We start from the raw sequence: 21,993 nt of genomic DNA, 5'->3' as shown, positions 1-21,993 counted from the left end.
CATAATCCCACGTTCTTAACATTTTTTTCAAATAGTCCAATTTCACAACATATTAGTTATGTGAACAAGAAGGTACAATAATAGAGTATAGAGGACCAAAACTAATAACCCTAAGAAGCAGTAAATGAAGCTGATGGTATCTCCACAGTGAATGTGTGTAGACTAATGTTGTGTTTTCATGGCACCAATACAATTGATTAAAACTCTTTGTCAGTTATTTCATTTGGATTATAAAAAGGCTCTCACTTGATATAGTCTCCCCTCCGCTACCCCCCAGAATTACCCATGTGTTTTTTTTTTTTAAATAAAGCCCATTTTTTTTTTAAATTTTATTTATTTATTTATGGCTGTGTTGGGTCTTCGTTTCTGTGCGAGGGCTTTCTCTAGTTGTGGCAAGTGGGGGCCACTCTTCATCGCGGTGCGCGGGCCTCTCACTATTGTGGCCTCTATTGTTGCGGAGCACAGGCTCCAGACGCGCAGGCTCAGCAATTGTGGCTCACGGGCCCAGTTGCTCTGCGGAATGTGGGATCTTCCCAGACCAGGGCTTGAACCCGTGTCCCCTGCATTCGCAGGCAGATTCTCAACCACTGCGCCACCAGGGAAGCCCCTACCCATGTGTTTTAATGCCATATCCACAACCATAGTCTCTGTGACAAACAGACACTGTGTAAATGATTCCAGTCGGAAGGCTGGAAGAGGTCTCACCGTGCAAGTAGCCATGCCTCTCTCCACCTTGAGCTGCTCTTCCTAGCGAGAAAGGGGGTGAGTTTTTCTTTCCTTCTTAGTTCACAGGTACATATTTTATTTATTTTTTATTTTTTTTATAAATTTGTTTATTTATTATTTATTTATTTATTTTTGGCTGTGTTGGGTCTTCGTTTCTGTGCGAGAGCTTTCTCTAGTTGCGGCGAGCGGGGGCCACTCTTCATCGCGGTGCGCGGGCCTCTCACTGTCGCGGCCTCTCTTGTTGCGGAGCGCAGGCTCCAGACGCGCAGGCTCAGTAGTTGTGGCTCACGGGCCCAGTTGCTCCGCGGCATGTGGGATCTTCCCAGACCAGGGCTCGAACCCGTGTGCCCTGCATTGGCAGGCAGATTCTCAACCACTGCGCCACCAGGGAAGCCCACAGGTACATATTTTAGCAGCAGCATCAACTATGTGAATACAGGTAAGCTTTCACTGAATCCTTTTAAAGAAAACGGTTTTCCTAATCTAAATTCATAATGATAATAGTTACAATAATAATTATTTTGGTAACTAACATTAACTGAGGACCAGGCACTGTGCTAAGTACTTGGCATACAATTCTGGTCTGATGCCCATGCTTTTTATATGTACTAGGGACTATCATTAATATGCAATGTTTTCATATAGCAAGTCATCTTCCCCAAATTAGGTTACAAAGTTGATCAAATATCATTAGCATATAATGCGGATGTTGGTCTCAGTGCCAATACAGCAAAGTTCCTGTGTATGTATTTACAGTGAAAGCTATACCTATGGGACCCCATACTTCTAAGTAGTAGTCATTGTTTGTTCGCTGATATTTTCGTGTATACTATTTGTAAATGTCTCTGAATATTCTTGACACTTTAACCAGCTATCTACAGTTCCTTCCCTCGTGCGGTTTTATGTACTTTGACGGACTTTATTGAAAGGCAGTTTTGTTTGCAGCTTGGCCCAGTGAATAAAGCATCAGATAATATTCATGAAGGTCTTTGAGAGATGCAGATGAAAACTGCTTCCTAAATACAAAGCACTAATGTTGTATTCATGAAAATGGTTTTTCTTCACATCCTTTGCTCTAATGTTAAAATCCCGAGGTGTTATCATTTAGAAATAGAGTCTGTTATCTGAAGTGAAAGGGACTGAGAGCATAATAAAGCTAATCAATAGAGAGTGTTTGGTGTGGTTTGGAGGAAGAAGAAAGGACAGGATTCAACTGTTCTTATATTGACTCGTGATTTCAATAATAGCTTCTTAGAACTGTTGGGAAGAAAATAAGAAACGTGTGAAAATTGTAAAATATTTTTTAACTATAATGGAGAAGTTTTAAATAATCAAAAAGCTTAGAATCAGATAGATTTTTTTCTTAGGTTATTTACTAGCTAGTGCCTGAATTTTATAGATTTTGTTGGATTCAATAACTGATCATTCATTTAATAATATTATTTAGTGGTTACTATGTGCCAGGTACTCTACTAAGTGTTTTATACAGATGACCTCGTTTAATTTTCACAAAAACATTAAGAGATGTTTAGTACTATCCCTATTTTACAGATAAGGAAATAGAGTCTCAAAAAGGTTTGGTTGCTCAACATCAAACTTATAGTAAATGGCAGAGCTATGATTTAAACTCAGATTGATCTCATCTTAATGTCTGTGTCATTTGGAAATGTCAGGATGTACTTACAAATTTAAACAAGTTATGTGCAGATTGAGTTCTCTAAATAAGTAGATGAGCAGTCGAGAAAGTACTCTATACTTGTTTCACCTTATTGAAAATAAACAAATGAAAACAAGACACCCTCTCCTTTGTCTTCTGCTACTGAATGAAAGGTGTTTCATAACTAATTAGGTTTAATTCCCTCTTTGATTTGGCTCCTCTATCATTTCTTTTGAACATTATAAGCAATAATAACGTATTAGTAAGATATGAGCCCTACTTTTAAAAAAAGTATATTTCTTTTTTTAAATTTATTTATTTTATTTATTTATTTTTGGCTGCGTTGGGTCTTCATTGCTGCGCATGGGCTTTCTCTAGTTGCGGTGAGCAGGGGCTACTGTTCATTGCGGTGAGCGGGCTTCTCATTGCGGTGACTTCTCTTGTTGTGGAGCACGGGCTCTAGGCAGTGGGCTCAGTAGTTGTGGCTCGCGGGCTCTAGAGCACAGGCTTAGTAGTTGTGGCGCATGGGCTTAGTTGCTCCAGGGCATGTGAGGTCTTCCTGAACTAGGGCTTGAACCCGTGTCCCCTGCATTGGCAGGTGGATTCTTAACCACTGTGCCACCAAGGAAGTCCCCCCCCAAAAGTATATTTCAATAGTGGTTCACACTTGACCTTTTATTTCTATACCTTGACCTGCAACTGACTTTTTATGATTACTACTAGAAGGCCCTGTGGTATACTGTGGCCCAATTTGCCCATGTAAATCCCCTAAGTGGGAATAAATGTGAAACACCTAGAACTTGTATTGTGCAGAGAGATAAGGGGACATTTCCCTAGTGTGGCCATAGCAAGAATTTGAAGATCAGGGAGCTGGTTGGACATTTACCCTGCATGATATGACTGTCTGAGTCACAGAATTATGCTTTACATAAGCTGTTTCCAAATGCTAATGAATCTGGGAGTACAAAAGACAACAATCCTGTAATACTATGTTCTTTCCCCCGTTAGACATTTCACTCTGTGTAGGCTACCAACCACCACATCAAGGCTTGCTTTCATGAAGTACAAGGGAGGCAAATGGAGCCATGTACACATGCCTGTGTTCAAATTTTATTTAATATCTTTTGCAGTGCTTATTTGCAGTTGACAAAGCAAACTTGAGTCAAGTCCAGGTTGTCCTCACACCCCACCATGAACCCAGATCACACTGCAGTTTGGCCTGGTGCAGACCCCCCTTATTAATACACAGGAAGGAGCTTCTGTGCACTCATTCACTGATTTCAGGCACTACAAGAGGTCTCTTTGAGAACTGCTTCAAATAAGCAATGTGTGTTTAAATCCTCTGTCCCTCTCAGCATCTCATCTATCATACATAAAATGTTTCCCCTGAGTACCGTTTGAAAAAGGTTATTTAAATGACCTTAACTAAGAATTAAGTTGCTTAAGATACTTTCTTAAAGGAAACACTGATCAATCACTACCTATGAAATATTTTCTTAATTTCTAGGATTACCATTTATATTTATTTGTTACTGCAGTCTCAGATATTCATAGTTTCCTCAACATATGTTCTCATTTTTCCTTCTGTTTGTGCAGGCTAACACTCTTCCTCTTGAGACAAGTTAATTTTTTGGTTTTCCTAAGGCATCTATACATTAAATCTCAGTGGGTGAGAGTTGGGAGGAACTTGTCTGAATTCACCAGTTGTTCATTCAAGTCTAACGTTATATTAATAGATTTCACTAATTTGCTTATTTTTGATGGACCTTTCACTTGATCCACTAGCAGACACATCTATACCAATATATCAGTATATTTCCTAATTGAGCCGCTTTCTCATGACTTTATTAGCCATCTTCCAGTTAATGAAGTCTCAAATGCAATCTATACATAATTTGAGGATACATGTGAAAAGACATCATTACAAAAGAATTTTTCAGATAACTTTTTTGTATTCTGGGCGATGTTCATCCAGAATGTTGCATTTGTTTGGGGAACCATAAAGACCTAGTTAAATTGGAGGGAGTCCAGGGAGATAAGCAGTAATGTAATTGAGGGAATGAATCAGAATTTGAAGGAAAAATAAAATGAGTTAAATATGCATAGCTTAGCATAAACAAAGTTTATAAGGCAGGCTTAGTAATAGGTCTTAATGTCGGCACCTCTCCAAAAATTAACTCTATTTAACGTCTCACTAAAATAACATGTTGAAAAACAAGAAAATGAAATTTTGTAATAATGAGTGAATTAATCAATGAACATTTCAGAACACTTTAGGCAGAAAACTTGAGATACAGGCTGTGCCCACACAATGCCAAAACAGCTGGTAGGAATGTGAAAAATTCAGTCAAATAAGGTATTTGTCATCATCAAATACTCTCCCACCATAGTGGCTATAATTGGTTTTTTAAAAATAAATTTAATTGAATTCAAACTTTAAAATTTTGAATTCATTCAGATTAATTAAATTTGCAAACAAAATTTTAAAGCTGTATTGAATAAAATTATGAGCTAAGTGTGTGGGAGCTATAAAGATGATTCAGACCTGGGTCTTGATATATGACAAGTAGATGCAACGCTTGAATGCAAGACAGAAATAAAGCATACTCTCTCCTTCCTGCAGAACTATCGCTTCTCAGCCATACCTTTTGGGAGATTCCCTCAGTAATCCAAAAGATATCCTGCAGAAAGGTTGATGGAAGCCAGTAGTGTTTTATATCACAATTCTCCCTTTTTTTGGCTCCAATATATTTGAATAACATGTACATGTATAAAACACTCCTGTGAGAATGCCAAGATTTTTTTTCCCAATTCCCCCCTCCCCATTTTCTTTTTTGGGGGTGAGAATAACCAAACTTTCATCATCCCTATGATATGCATAGACTCATTTTACAAGCATGTGATATGGAAATGGTTTATGGGATCAGAGTTGTACCCAATTACTAGCACTAACTCTAGCCCCACCACTTTTGCTCCCATCCAGGAAAGCACATCCAAATGTAACTCAGAGTGTATTAGAGGTATCACCTTGAATTCACTTTCATCTACCATTTTTAAAATAAATTGTCTGTGAACTTTAGTCCTCTATTATAGTAACAGGCGATTGCAAAACATTGGTTTATTTAGATCCTGTAGCAGAGAACTGCTGAGTTAGAGCAATAGACCAAAACATGGGTGAAATTTGAGAATCATCTGGGTCTTGTAAATACTGCCACAACAGTGCTGTCTCTTCCCATTGTCCCTGGTGGAGACTACATATGTTTTCAGTCTTGAAGTATAGATGTTGGAACCCCTCTCCACCACTCCACTGGGCATCCGTGGGTCCCTGTTGTTCATGGGGGGAGGACCTACAGGGTATGGGGGAACTTTCTCATCAAATAGCCAGGCAATGATTGTTAGATGGTGTTTAATGTAACATTATTAATGGTTAATAAGAAGGACTTTTCCTTCAGTCTTTTTTTGAAAAGAAAAGCTTGGGGTGGAGGGGCTAAAACTTTCCCCAGCCTTTCCTAGTTCTCCATGCTTTCTTTTTATCCTCTAGGAATTTTTTGTCTTTTGCTTTTTGTTTTTTATTACTCAATATAGTTTGTCCTCATTATTTAACATATGGTAGTTTGAAAAATATTTTTCTTAGAGCTTTAGACACAGTCACAATGTTTTCTTAATTTGTGTTTCAAACATTCAGAATTCCATTTTCATAAATAACATTAGAATGATTTTCATCCATTGCTTTTTGAACAAATATAGGGTGAACATTTTTAATAGTCTAATGAAAAACGAAGCTCTGAAAATGAAAACTTTGTAAAATTCCATAATATCTGTTATTAGCTAATTTATTAAATGATTCACTGTCAATTAATTCATAACCCTGCATTACCTACTTGCAAATATATAATGAACTTGGGGACTGAAAATAATTGAAATACCTACGTACGACTTTAGTTTGAGTATAAACTAAATATGAACTTTTAAGGATCATTACTTTTTTATATTTTCTTTTTGATATACTTCACTGACTAATAATGGAAGCCACAGCATCATTGTCAGCATAAGATAAAACAGGGCAATTATCTATTTCATGTTTCATACATAATGGATAACAGAGTTTCCTTCAAGACCATAGTGAAAAAGGCTTTGGCCAACCACTAATTTTAATTGTTAATATCATATATTAATATTTAGAATTTGACATTTAAAATTTCAAATTGTGCCATGAAGTAGAGCTCTTTACCATTCTGCATAGAAAAATAAATAGGTAATAAATGTATTGGCTTCATTTTTCTTTTCTTTTTTTTTAACATTGCCAAATTACTCTGAAAACATAAGCAAAGATGTATCCTTCTTGTACTTTCACAACCAAGAAAATTAGATAGTTTAAACATTTACATTAGTAATTTAAGCAAAATAGCATTTAGCCACAGTCCTCTCCTTTTTTTTTTTTTTTTTTTTTTGGTTGTAAAGTCCTAGTTTGTTTGTCTTAATCTATGTCAGAGAGTTGACTGAGTTAACAGACCAGGCATTTATTGGCAGGAATATTGACTATTATGCCTGAGATTGGCTAATTGCACTATGTAAAGCCGATACAGCGTGCAGCACAGTTGGGTTCCCCCAAAAACAGAGACAAGGAGAAATGGATTACCGGAGGGCTGCCTTGTGGATATTTAACTCTTTGTTATGCTTGTACAACACACTGGAAAACAGGAAAAGAAATTAATGAGACCTAGAAAATAGAAAGTTTAGATTTTCTGGAGGTAGACTAGCACATCCTTTGAAGATAAGCATCAGCTTATGGAGAGACTGAAGTGCAAATATGTGTTTCAGCACAAACATGTCAAAGGATAGTAGGTGCTTCACTGTTGACCTTTATTTCTAGTGGTTGTAACGAAGATCAACTTAACTGACAAAAATTAATAGAGCATACTCTCTTACTTGCTGGCTTAGTGAGAGGACCATTCAAAGTCCTCAAAGGGATGGACTTCACAATCTCAAAGATAGTACAAAACACTGCAGGGCTCGGGAGCAGGCAGAGGGCAGTAATCCAGAACCCAATTGAAACCATGTAAACTGGATGACATTATAATTTATTATTGTTGGCTTTCCCCCAGCGCTTCTGTGACTCTTCTCCTGCAGTCATCTGCTTTCATTGCGAATTCTCCTCTCTGTTTCTCTTTCCTTCTGCCTCTTTCTGTTGTTGTCTATGTCTCACTCATTCACATGCCAATACATACACACAAATACCTATTAAGCATTAGCTATGTAATAGACTTTATTTCTGTTCTCAATCTGATGGTTTATTTAACTAATGAATCTGCTTTTATTAAAGGTTGTTAGTATATTAATATTAAGGCAGTATTATTTGAGCCAGAAGAGTAATAAGGTATACTTGTTCAATTTTCTTTGGAAAACCAATTTTCTTACCTTCATATTCTTTGAGCCTCTAATAATAATTATAAGGTTAAGAACAGAAATGTCAACAGCCAGATACACTTAAGACTAATTTGACTATCACTGAACACTATCAAGTTAATGGATATTAGCCATAACATGCAAATGTATAAACTATGTCCTCACTGGTTGTGAAAGCTCCTTGTGACAAGTACTATAAAGTAGTAATATATTGATACATTTAGAATTAGTAGGAATAGTTAATATTACTAATAAACCTCTCTTCTTTCTTTTAAACCTGTTTTTTTTTTTTTTATCCCCTCTCCTTCCTGGGAGGGAGAACAGCTCAGAAAACCAACCCAAGGAACCAAAGGCTTACAATTGGCCTCAAGAGACTTGACATAAGTAGTTATGGCCATAACCCTTGGTGCCCTGATGTTCTTTGCTCATGTAGATTACTAAGGTCTTCAGAAGTATTAATTAATTTTGCCTTATAGGAGTTCAGAGAGGTGGTTAAATACTAATACAGCCCCATAACCCTTTATACAAAATCTTTGGGGTCCACTTGTTAAAGAATTTAGAATTTTTCAGACTTTATAAAGGCAATGGCATAAATATATACTGTCTGTTGTGCAACCCCTGGATTGGGATGTGGGCCAGCACCTCTTAATAAAATGCATCAGTATTTTTGTAGCTAAAGGTAGGAGAATTCACTAAATGAAATACATAAAGACTGTAAATATCCTCATATCAGTTCTGGTTAGGTTTTCCCACCAATGAGTTAGAAAAAAACCCTCCATTTTCAGACATTTTTTCAATTCCAGAATTGCAGTCAAAGCATTGTGGAGCTATCCCTGCTTTGGCCAATGAGGTAATGAAACAAAGACTAAAGTGAGGAAGTACAGACATGTTCTCTGACCTTCTGTGACCTTTTCCTAGAGCTATAGGAATATATGCGCCCCCTTTTGCAACGTATACCTGTATAGTGACTTTGGGAAAAAACATATTTTGGGGGGTATTGTCATAGTGTCACTATAGAAAAGAATGATCAATGAATTAATTAAGTACATGGAGTTTGAAAAACTAGGCCTACTACTACTAGACCAAAGTGTCTACTTTGGTCAAATTGTTCAAGAAAAATTATCTATTTGACTTTACCATATTAATGACAATATTTTTTTTAACACCTACTGAAAGTTATTTTGCCAGTACAGTCAGTTCTGCTACAGTGCATGTTTTGAAAACATTAATTTGTTCCCATGCTATTGGTATATTTGAGAACAATTTGAACGTAAGAGAAATTGCATGTTTGCATATGTGCGATTCCATCTGTTAAAAATACTAGGTGAGTGCAGGAAACTGCATACAGCAGATAGAGCCATGGAGGAATACACAAAATGCACACATGCTTACATCTGAAACATCCACCAGCTATCTTCGTTCACCACATGTATTAGAAGCCTTGCCCATCCGCATCTGGTGTTAGAACTTTCTGTCTGATTCAGATAACCCTCCTTCCACCACTTCACAATAACTCACAAGTTGCAACCCTTCTGACACCCACTTTCACAAGCACATTCAGGTATTGTGCCCAAACCCCATTTTTCCCATAAGCCACGCATGATTTTGTGATATGCAATGAATTTTCAAAATGCAAACATCACCTTATAGCTGAATTGACCGTATGTGTTAATGAAATGAAAGGGGTAAAACACCCTGACGGATACCTTGAGAAGTTCCCACACAGTGTTTCTGGGCAGATATATTCTAACTTCTGGTGAAAAGTTTCTCTAACACATGATCCAGAAGAAGGTTTATTTGCAGAAAAAGAGAAAAAAAAAAAATCTATGCATGACAACTTTCTTCTCCCACTTACCTTTTGACAACAAGGATAATGTTTTTTCTGAAGGCTTATACTTCAGTTAACAGCTCTGCCACACCTAAAATGCCTTGGATATAGAGTTTGAAGGACTCCTACCCCGCTACCCCCCCGAGAGATTTTCTTTCCAAGTTATTTTAGGACCTTAAACCTGAAACTGGCTCCCATCCAAGTATATTATGTGAATCAGACCTTTCCATCTGAAAATTTAATTTACTTTCAGAAAGCTTTATAAGTATGTCTGGATACCCATATTTGCATAATCACTACTCCCCCCTTCTCCCTTGCATCTCTCTCTTGGCCACAGAAACGTATGGTTGCCAGATACATTTGGAAGTGAGTGCATGTGACTCTTAACCCCTTGGAACTGGTGTTCTAGAGCTCCTGACACTGAACCCTAATGTATTTTTTATTAGTATTTAATGTTGAGAAATCCCATTTCATGGAGCCCAAGGATTAAATTACTTCATTTGGGAGGGAACCAGTGCATTCCCCATCTTTTTCCTGAGGTGAAAAAAAGAATGAAGCCGAGATGATTTGCATTTCATAAAGGCTTAAGATCCGAATATATTCCACTCAGTCCAATATTCTGAATTTTAAAGACAGTATTAACAAGTAGGGAAACCTCTGCATATTTAAAATGTGGAAACAAAAATAGACAGTAAAATAGATATAAATAAAAATATACATATATATAATCAAAATATATGTTTTCAATACATATAATCGATGTATATAATCATAATGACTATACAAAGCAGTACTACCTATGGAAGAAATGATATAATATGTTATAATAATAGAATGATTGTACTTTTCAATGAAGTAGAATTTTTATCATTTTTCATAATTAGAAAGGAGTTGCAAAGATTTTGAGGAGATCCAACAAGCACTAAATCCAAATGATAATGAGTGATCCTTTGTTTTGAACAATTGTACTGAACAGGAACTTTCTTTCTTTCGAACAACTGTACTGACAGGAACACCTACTCATTAGGCTAGTAGATGTCACACGTGTTGCTTGGAAGGTGTTCTGAACACAAGACCTAAAATTGATTCCTTTTCTTTCTAACTCTGGGCTCCCACCTTTTGCTTCCCTTCCTTGCATCATTAAGTTCATGTATTTAGGTGACAAATCTGTAGAGTGTGTCACTGCTGCTCTTTTCACATCTTGGAGGGCATGATTTTCAGCACCCTCTTCAGGGTATCATTGTCCTTCCCCATGGCTCTGGGAGAGATGCCACTGAGACCTCCAAGGGGGAAACCTGGTGCTCTATGAGCTGTCTAGAAATCCAGTGGCTATATCAGAATGAAAGAGCCAAGGGAACCTTAAGGGTGGTTCTCTAGGTCCCACAGACCAGTGAAACACTTTTCTATCAATAAAAACTTTTAGGGATCTCACTCTGTACCCAGCACTGTGCTCAATGTTACGTGGCATTCAAGAAAGGTAGAAGAAAAAAAAAAAAAAAAAAAAGAAAGGTAGAAGGTGATTTGCTCTAAGAAACATGTTGTCCCTTTGGGGAGATAGGACAAAAACATGGAATAGCAAGGGAATGTTGTAAAATTGCAAACTCAGAAGCCAATTTTATGATAAAAATAGTAAGTGTTGAAGTCAGAGAAGAGAGTCATTTATTTTCTAGAGTAGTATAATGCAAAGAGTTCTGGGCTGGGAATCATCAGACAGGCAGGCAAATTCATACAAGGTGAACGACTTTGAACAAATCACTTCACCTCTCTGAGCCTTGGGTTCCTCAGCTGTAAAATGGAGAGGGAATGAGGGAGGGCTGAACTAGGTGATTCCTATGGTCAATTCCAGTCTCTCTCTTTTTTTTTTTTCTCGACCATGCTGCGCTGCTTGCAGGATCTTAGTTCCCTGACCAGGGATTGAACCCAGCCTCCTAGCAGTGAAAGGGCGGAACCCTAACCAGTGGACCACCAAGGAATTCTCCAGTCTTAAAGTTTTATACTCCTGCTACCTTCAAAAGACAGTCACTGACATACTACATCTGAGCACATTTTACATGAATTAAAGTTAATTATTAGGAAAAAGGCTTATTATCTCCATTTTACATATGAGGGGGTAAAACTTCCAAATGGTAGAGGCGGAACTCAAACCCAGGTTTTTCGTACCCGCAAGTTCTGTGCCCTTTCCACTATGCTGTGCTGCACACCATTACACCACTATGCATTCCTTTGTAACGGTCTAAGAGGGGAGCAGACATAGAAGCAAATAACTGCAGTGCAGGTGGTATGTCATAAGTGAAGAATCCAGAAAATGTGGAGGAATCTGTATCTCTGTATCTTAAGGAAGTAAAGAGAACTTGTATTACAGAGATCTGCAAGACAGTGAACGGAGTACTGGCCAGAGTCAGGAGGTGTGAGTTCTGATCTTGGCCGTGCCACTAACTTGCCAAGTGTCTGGACAAGCAATTCTCTGGGCATCAGTTTTGTCATCTACAAAATTAGAGTCTCCCCAGGTGTTTTGGGTTCCAGCATTCAATGCTTCTTTGAGTCCCAAGGATGGAAAGCATGCTTCTGGTTATGGTTATGAGTATGAGCCCAGAGGTTTAAAAAAATTAACGAGATGTTAAGTACTTGTGATGATATTTTTAGTGGATATGGGATTTGGGCTGGGCCTGGAGTAATGGGGGTGATTTAGAAAATTCATGAAGCATTTTAGTTCCTTTTAAATATACAAGGGTAGCTGACTTTCTAAAGGAATTCTTTGTATAAAATGAATGATCACCACTCCTTATCTTTTGTACAGTTCCTTTCTTCATACAGCAAGCTTATTTAAAGGGAGAGCCACCTGTACTAGAAAACACAGCCAAGAATTTGTCATGCTCTTGGGGCACTAGTATCGTTTTAAAAGACGAAAATGATGCCAGTGTCTTCAGAATTCCAGTTGGAGGTGGAAGGGTTGAAAAGAGTGATTTTTTTTTTTTCTCTGTGATCAGCCACTGCAAAGTGAGTCTCAGCACAAACCAGCTGAGAGCCCTTTGCTGGGCATCGAAAGCCTCTGGCATTTTTCTGCTTTTCAACTCTCAGTCATTTGGGAGGTGGGACAAAGCCATGCTGTCTACAAAGTTCATCTTGAATGTGCTGGTGTTACAAGAAATCACTTGACATCTACTATGTTTCTCCTGTGAAAGAGAGGTGGTTATCAACTACAATAGTGATTTCTTTTCAAAAAGGTTTAATTGGGGTATTTCTCATGGGCCAAATTCTAACTTACTGTGTATATGTGTGCCTGCCAGGAAAACAGAGGAAAAATACCAAACAATAGCAACAACAGAAGTCTGAGGCCCACTGTCCCAGGCTGCCCCCTCTGCAAACAGGCAGAAAGAACAGTTTATGTGCTGCCTAAGCTGCAGCTAATATGGTAGAGCTTCTAGAAAGGTGTGGCAAAGGGGGGTGGAGTGTGGACTGTGCTTTGCACGGCCGTGGAAATACGTGTAACAATCTGAACAAACTCCTTCTAGCCTACCTTTTACAAGTAGCACTCTGAGTTGGGGGGCTGGCAGAGAGATTAGTCTCACACAGTTGAGTTACACACTTGTGAGCTGTTTTTCTGAAGTATGGATTTGCTCCCATGTAAGCAGGCTGGCATCCTTTCCTGAGGAAAGCCAGAAGGTGGCCTTATACTTTTATTTGAAGTGTCGAATGATTTTCCTTGCAACAAATTTGTCCCTTTCACTGGTATTTTCTGAAGTGAGACTTTTGCAACCGATGGAAATCGGCTCACTTCTGTTCTGTAATTCAGTGTCTTGTTGATGATTTATTTGTTCAGTAGGAGAAACGATGACAAATTGTGTGAGGCGGCCTCATTTACTTTTGAGCTGCTATAGCCCTGAAGAATTTACATGTAAATGCAACTGTGAATGTTTTACATTTCATAAGCGTGCTGCACGTGTTTTTGTAAGTTAAGTGACATTTTTACAAGTAGACTGAACTTCAGACTCTCCCCCCACCCCACAGGTTATATTATTCTGAAATCCTGATAAGTCTGCCGTGCTGTGTTTTCCGGCCTGCCAAGTGAGAGAGTCTGTGTCTATTTTGTGTTTTTCTTCTTCTCTCCTCTTTAGACATGCAGAGCAGCTCACACAACCAGTTCACCTTCAGACCCCTCCCGCCGCCGCCGCCGCCTCCGCACGCCTGCACCTGCGCCAGGAAGCCACCCCCTGCGGCTGACTCTCTCCAGAGGAGATCAATGACTACCCGCAGCCAGCCCAGCCCAGCCGCTCCAGCTCCCCCAACCAGTACACAGGATTCAGTTCATCTGCATAACAGCTGGGTCTTGAATAGCAACATTCCATTGGAGACCAGGTACTTGAGCTATTATCGATCCCACTGAACTTAAATATTGGCACAGGATGATTCCACTGAGTGCAGAAACGCATAGACATCTGCAGAGACCCACAAATACACAGATACACACCCTTTTTGCCTGGGCAAAAAGGCAGACCCCTCCATAGGCACACCATCTAGATCCAGGCACAGCCACAGACCAAAGCAGACGCCCGTGTAAAGAGGAAACCACAGATGCATCAACACCCCTGTGGTGGACACCCACAAAAAACATAGGAAACCAAGCAATTACCCAAACTGTCATTGTATCCTCGAAGGAAAAGACAATTGTCCCTTGTTTTAATATGCTGCGATATTACAGGAAAATCCAGACACAATTGGAGGAACAGCGATAGTTTACATTTTATTTATTTTGAGATTCTTTGACAAAGTAAGTTGCCTTCAAACATTTTTAAAAAGGATTTACTCCATCGGAAGTCCATGTGTAATTTCAAAAACTTGATTCTACCTTTAGGATGAAGTTTGATCTTTTGAGCAAAAAGTTTGCCTCTGCTTTTCTGTTGCTTCATATAGTAGGTTTCCAGATTCCTCCTCAAATCTTTGTCAGGTGATTAAAGTTCTACTCCTCCACAGTTCTAGGTGCCTTGATCATAATAGACTTTAGCACTAGATGCGATTAATTGAGAAATTATTCATCATTTCTAGTTACTCTCTCAAGTCAAAAATTACAACTTTCTATTAAAGTAGAAAAACATTAACTAATAAAACATAGTATTCTGTTATCTTGTTAAACTGAAGGGCTTTCCCTTGTCTTCTATATGTCGTCTTTAGATCTACCACCAAAGCTTTTTCTAAACACATCTGTGTGTAAACACTGTAGGTATAATATATCACTTCATAAGCAATGTCTGGTGTCAACTCTGATCAACTTCTATCCCAAAAATCTGAGAATTGGAATGGAAAGGGGAAGACTAATAAGCTCACATTATAAGACTATTTTTCTTTAGCAACATATTAACTTAAATGCCAGCCATAGCATCAGAAATATGTCGCCACCAACAAACTGATGGCACTATGGCCCAAATCCAGGAAACTCTGTATCATCCATCACTAACTAGATTAAATAGTTTCATAAACTGGTATTTCTAATCTTTCCCAAGAGATAAAATAGCAGTCAGCACCGATGGTGAAGATAACTGAATTATCACTGTGCTAGTGATAAGGTTTGTGTATCGTTCCTTTTTTTTTGATTTTTAAATTGAAAGGCAGGGAAGTGAATGAAGTGAGAGAAGCAGAGAGCAGTGTATATCTTCAGGGAGTTTTCACTAACGGTGGTGATTTACTCACTCTTCTTTTAATTCCTTTGCAGGGCCTAGTGATAGCTAAGAAAGCAGTGGGCCAATCTGCTTAACTAGCAATCTTGATAAGCAAACACACTTCTTTCATCTAAGAAGCCAAATAACAGGAAATCTGGAAGGAGGGTGGGGAATGGGCTCAGGCAAATGGGGAGAGAAAACTATTCTTATTTGAAATGTACATCTAGGCATGTTTGTACAAACTGCACCCACGGACCTTCTGTATCTATGCAAGGAATGTATTAATTGGTCTCAGTTTCATAAGACGCAGAGAAGAACATAAGTTTTCATGTGAGACTGAGCAGAGAGAGAGTACCTTTTTAGTACATTTGAAAATATATTCAACATCACAAAGATGAATTTTAAAAAACCTAGAAACCCTATCAGCTTGATCAGCAAGCATTTTCCAGATATATCCTTTACAGTGTTCATTTCACATGTAGTCAATAGAAGGTAACTCTGTGAGTACCCTGGCACTTAATTATGAGCTGTGTGACATACCGCTCTGTAAACATGAATATAAAATTGCCTGTCTCGGGACTTCCCTGGCAGTCCAGTGGTTAAGACTCCACGCTCCCAATGCACGGGGCATGGGTTCGATCCCTGGTTGGGGAACTAAGATCCCGCCTGCTGCACAGCATGGCGAAAAAATAAATAAATAAAACAGTAGATATGTAAGCCAGCTATACTTCGATTTAAAAAATAAATAAATAAATAAAAATGCCTGTCTCAACAGATTGTTAAGAAGATCAAGCTAGTGTAACAGAATGTGCCTTATACATCATAAAGCATTATAGAATTTAAAGGTAATCTTGCTCTCCCTACTAAGCGGTTACCTGCTTCTGCCTAAATATCTCCAAAATAGGGAATGGACTCATTCCTAAGGCATTCCATTTCATCTCAGACAACTACCGGAAGAGTCTTATTGAACCAAAATCTCCCACCTCTTAACTCTACCCATTCCTCCCAGGTCTCGTTCTAGGGTCTCACAAAATAAATAAAAACCCTCTCACACCTGACAGCCCTTCACTGTTGCTGATACTTCTCTACTAAATGTTTCCTCAGTTCCTTCACTTGCTCTTCACATTAACTGGTTTCAAATCCTCCATCCTGGTCTCTTCCCTTAGAACATACTCCAGTCTGTCCAGACTGCTCTTGAAGTGTCACGGCCAAGGTTGAATGCAGGTATAGGTTATTAGGCTCTTTGGTTGAAAGGAGCAGAGGTCATTCAAATTGTCTCAAATAATTGAGAACATCTTTTTAAGACTGTTATCTCTCCCTGGGAACCCAGGAAATACTGGGTCAACCCACAAGGAAGGATAAGGCCTATAGATCTCTGGCACCAATATGACTCAGCAGTTCTCTGCAGTTTTGCCACTCTCTATCTTTTTCTTTGTCCAATAGCTTATTGTCAGCTTAATATTTCTTTTGTCTACCACATAGTTTCTACCTTCTCATAGCAATGTCAGGTTTTCATTGCACTACGTGACTCCAAGTATACCTCCCAACACCTCTTACTTTATCCCTTCAGTGCCTGTCCCGTTGCTACCTGCCTAATTCTCCTGCTAGCTCTAGGTTTAAAAACCTAAGAGAGTGAATTTGATTAGCCCAGTTCATCCCTTTTGTACCAGGCAGTGTTTAAGTTTCTTGGCAAGCCCTGTCAGTTATTCTCTCAGTCAGTTGAGACTAAGGGGAGAGAAAGATCATGTGATTTAAAAAGCAACAGCATGGACACCTATGGCTGCCCCTGAGCAAGAGCTGGGAGCAGATCTGATGTCCCTTAGATGGAAGTCTCAGCAGACAATCAACTTGACTGACTCATTCAGGAATTTGTGCTATGACCAACAATCAGATGTCTCCCCTGTTCTAACTAAAAGTTTCTCTTAATGCCAGACCGTCTACTCCAATATCAGCATTTTTGGTGAACACATAACACTACTGATACACACTGAAAACACTAAGTAACTAAACTCTTAAAACTTTTAAACGAGTTCTGAGGCTAAGCCACATTTTAGTTATTCTATAGAGTTGGTGGGTATTTTAATTGTGTGTTTGGGATTGGGAAGATGTAGGTGTAAATAGGTTTAGAGCTTTGATTTGGCCTAATTTGATTTCATCTTGTTAACCTGTGGATATGTAGCTGAATTCTAATTCTGCCATACAAAGTATTGGGTTGGCCAGAAAGTTCGTTCGGGTTTTTCCATAAGAGGTTGCAAACCCGAACGAACTTTTTGGCCAACCCAATATTTGCATTCTGTTGCTCTCATAACTGTATCATCTGTAAGTTTGTGAGGTATGTTTTCCTCATTTTTATGTAAGTCATTAATAAAAATGTTATATAGGATAATATTAAGGTCAGAGCTCGGTGGCATGCCACTGGAAACCTCCCAGCAGGTTGACATTTATCCATCCGGCAGCATTCTTTTACTAGCATACAACCCACATTTCTCCATCTTGTTCACAGGCATATCATGAGAGACCTTGTCAAATGCCTTGCTGATATCCAGATAGAGAGTGCCTACATTTTCACTGATCTGCCAAGCCAATAATGATATCAAAAATAGAAATGAAATGAGATTTGTCTAACATGACTTGTTCTTAGAGAATTTATGCTGCCTTCTGACGGTTACTACTTTTTTCTTAAGCGTTACCAAATCATCCTTTTAATAACCTGTTTTAGGATTTTGCACTCAATCAACATGATGTCCCGTGCCTGATCTAAGGACCCCATGTGCTTTCTGTCCCTTTTCAAAACCAAAGCCAATACTAAGGTCTCCAGTCTTCTGACATATGTCACCCATACCGCAGTCCCAAAACTTCAGCAGCTGTGACTGGGCCATCCAATCCGCAAGCCCTCTCACCACTCTGCAATGTAATTTTAATTCATTTAGAACAGTTGAGTGCCTTCTTAGGGACACCTTGCCTATCTTAGGCTTCAATTTATGGTTATGATATTGACTACCCTTTTAAGTCTAGAATCATTCTTTTTCACAAAAAAGATACAGTCATTCGATATTATTCCATGAGTTGCATGTCTATCCTATCCTTGCTCTTCTTGCTCTAAACGTATTTTTTAAAAACTGTTCTGTCATCTTTAGCAGGTAGTTTTCAACCTTTAGGGTCATTTCGGGTATGAATCTTCTTGGCATTTTTTTTCACCACGCCCTCTTATATTTATTTATCCTTGATTTTCATCCCTTTATTCCAGTACATGTTCTTTAGAAATCAAAACTGGATGGAGAACACCCAGTACAGGCACACTGGTTTCAATAGTCAGCAAAGCTCCCCAGCTGACTCTTAATTCATCTCCCTTTTCTAGAGTGTCTCTGGGCATGGAATCATACCTACTTCACTTTAGAGAACTGCTTTCCTAAAGTCTAGGATTTTGCTTCACAAAGTACTTATGAACTCTCAGCTAAAATGGTTGCTTTCTCTAAAGGTTTCTATTGCCTTCGACTCACCAGTTTCTCTTTTTTAGTCAGTGAGAGAAACAAATATCCTTATCATTTTCTCTACCTTCTGGGAGGTGGAGTTGTCAACAGTGGAGGTTGAAAACTTGTCAGATGTTGGCCTTTAGTTAAAGGATACGTCTAGCGGATGTCTATGGAGCTGAAACCACTCATGTTTACTACACTTACTCTTAGAACACTTTTGGAGCATCTGTGTTGGAGCATCTATTTCCTCCATCTGGCCAAGTGGCTTATTGTAGACTCCCTGATCTCTTCACCAAAATGAATCCTGCTTAAAGATTTTGCTGTGGTATTCAATACTAGGGAGAACTTGGATCTGATATTAACATCACCACTTCAACTCACAACGACAAATCAGAATTGTGTGGAGGAGTCAGGCCAGAAGAATGGGTAGCAACTATCTTCATTGATTTTTAGCATATTCTGACAGATGGCTGTAGCTTGTTATGAGGCTAACTGCCCTTGGTGGCTTTAGGCCAATGTGACAGTTAACGGGAGCCAACAGGTTATTTTTACAAAAGAAGAGCCAGGGCCATTGGCGGAGGAGATGTTGACAAGGAATGGAAAGAGAAATGAAATCTACATGACCAGTGCTTGTTACCAGACTTATAGAGCTAGTGTCTATCTTGGGGAAATAAGAATCATTTGGAAGAAATATTCATTAGTGGTGATGGCAGTGATTTAAATATCTATGGGTTAATACTCTTTAAATATTAACCCATAAATGTAAGGTCTCTAGTGGTAGTTATCTTTATTTTATAGTACTACTAAAATCTACCTAACATTTATAAGTAGGTTTTCTTTTTTCCCTTAGGGTGTTTGCTGTGGAAAAATAGATTCAGTGATCATTTTTTCCAAGCTCAGAATATACATATTCAGTGCTTAGATCCAACAATATCGCATGCTTGAATCCTTTAACAGCACTGGGGTTAGCAAAATCTATCTTCAGCCACAGATTTAAAGATTCTTTTTAAGACAAGTAAAGACTTCGTAGGACTAATCTATGACCTATAAATCCTGTTTACTACAGATGAACAGGAATCAACCAAGCTTTTCAGCCTACACCAAATGATGGATGTGGAATATGTTACATTTACATGAAGGAGAACTCTGTAGCCTTTAAAATATATTTTACATATTGAGAATAAAAATATATCTATAGTAGTCTATTGCGCTTGGGCAGTGAAGAGCAATATTTTAGAGATTATCATGATACAGTCTCTAGTCACTTTGGTGGTGGTATTATTTTTTTAAATGCTTTTGAATTGACTATTTATAATTTCAATTGAAAATTAAAACCATAGGCAAACATAATGTGTTTCATTTTATAAAGAAAAGGAATTTCACTATAGGTGAGATGAAATCTGGTTTTAATATGGAGAATATTTATTTAGCAATCTAAATGTGAATCTAAACAGATGTTTTTAAGGAATTTTAAAAAATGAGTTGATCGGTGAAATATATAAGTATAGCAAACAAAAAATACATTTTAGAGGAATCTCTGTACTAACCTTTTTGCCCTCCCTCATCATATATACTTCCCTATCCTGGGTTGTATGTTTAAACAAAAATATCCAGCTTTGATCCAGAGAGAAACTAGTTCTTCATTGACTACAAAGTTATTTATCCAGTTAATCATAATAAATATTTTCATTGCCATGTCGAGTTAATAGATACTTGTCTGTTATATTTTACTAAAAGTATAAAATATATTTGAAGTAGCAAAAAATGATTTTCCTGTCAATTATTCTCCTTATTTTCTACAGAGGGGTGCGTGTGTTTGTGTGTGTGTCTGTGTGTGTGTGTGTCAAAGACATTCTACTAAACATCTCCCTTTGGGAAAATCCAGCCGTTTTTTTATTAATTCCACAACACAAAAATGTTTGTAGCTTTAAAAGCAAAAGACAAGATCAGGTTAAGTCCTGAGGTCTTTGAAATGTCTCTGCAGGAATTGTGAAAGTGTGGTACTGAGTATTCCATTTAAAGAACAGGAAAGCTCAAAAAGAATTGCCCCCTTTGGCAAACAAATAAGCAAATAAACAGTAACATCTGCTTCACCATTCTGTTAATTTTTTTGGTGTGATATCTGAAGGTATAAGAATGTGTACAATGTGAATATTTTTAATGAAAAACAGTTCATTATAAACACTATGAGGAATTAATTCTAGCATAGGTAAGTTTTAACAAATTTTGACCAATACTTATTGAGTGCCCACCATGTACCATCCACTGTTCTAGTTGCTGGGGCTACATCAGAGAACAGAATAGACAAAATCTCTGTCTTTATGGAGTTTACATTCTAGTGGGGGAGACAGCTTTTACCCTAAAATGTTAATTATATTGAGACTAATAATACTGTAGGAATTGTGGCCTGGCTAGATGTAATATGGGAGACAGGGGAGAGGGGACGAAGATACCTCTTAGAATTCTTCTTTTACCTGCCTTCACTTCACCACAGCAACTTTCATAGAATTGCCCCTTATCTATGGTCTCATAGCACCCTGTTCATGTGTCTGTGAAGACCTTATTCCATTGTATATTTGCACTCGAAATATTTCATTTACTTGTCTTTATTCCCCGTTGCAACGTGAGTGAAGGACTATGCTGTTTTTTACTTGGACTCCTTAGTTCTTGGCTTATATAGTTCAACAAAATTTTTATAGGGTATATGGATAGACCGATAGAGTAACTGAGCAAGGAACTACAGATGGAGTAGATTTCTGAAATCAGAAACAGTAGTTTGTAGAAGCAGTGAGTTTTATTTTGTAAACATGTATGTGGGACATCCAGTTTGAAATGTCCAATATCTAATAAATAGTTGCAAATATGGATCTGTGTCCCAGGAAAGGAAGGAAAATGGAAAACGTTTTTCTACTACCACTTACCGAATGCTTTCTGTGTGCCAGATATTGTGCCAAGCCATTATCACATTTATTCCAACTTATGGTTTTTTAAACTGAGGTTTATAGAAGTTGAAAAATGTACTACAAGGTCACCAGTTAGTATGTAATGAAGCCAGCTCATGATAGACATGGATAATTAAGAATTTCATAGGTAGACATAATAACTGAATTTCCATGAATGATGGAGGAAATACTGAAAAACCTATAGGAGAGTTTAGTGTAAGAAGAGGACAATAAACCAAACCGTGGAAACACTTTTTGGGAGTCCATGAAGGAGAGAAAGCCAGTACAGGTGATTGAGGAGTAATCA

General features: G+C 38.1%; 1 protein-coding gene across 1 annotated transcript in view; it reads left to right on the top strand.

The window, feature by feature from the left end:
* Nucleotides 1-21,993, top strand: part of TENM1 (teneurin transmembrane protein 1) — a 569,033-nt gene that overhangs the window by 206,336 nt on the left and 340,704 nt on the right. The window contains exon 4 of the mRNA XM_082446781.1: nt 13,733-13,973. Within this exon, the coding sequence (XP_082302907.1) occupies nt 13,733-13,973 (241 nt within the window). The remainder of the gene's footprint in view (nt 1-13,732; nt 13,974-21,993) is intronic.

The sequence above is a fragment of the Balaenoptera physalus genome, assembly GCF_965194825.1.
Source record: "Balaenoptera physalus genome assembly, chromosome: X".
NCBI classification, from domain to species: Eukaryota; Metazoa; Chordata; class Mammalia; order Artiodactyla; family Balaenopteridae; genus Balaenoptera; species Balaenoptera physalus.
This window is presented reverse-complemented; position numbering and strand designations above follow the sequence as displayed.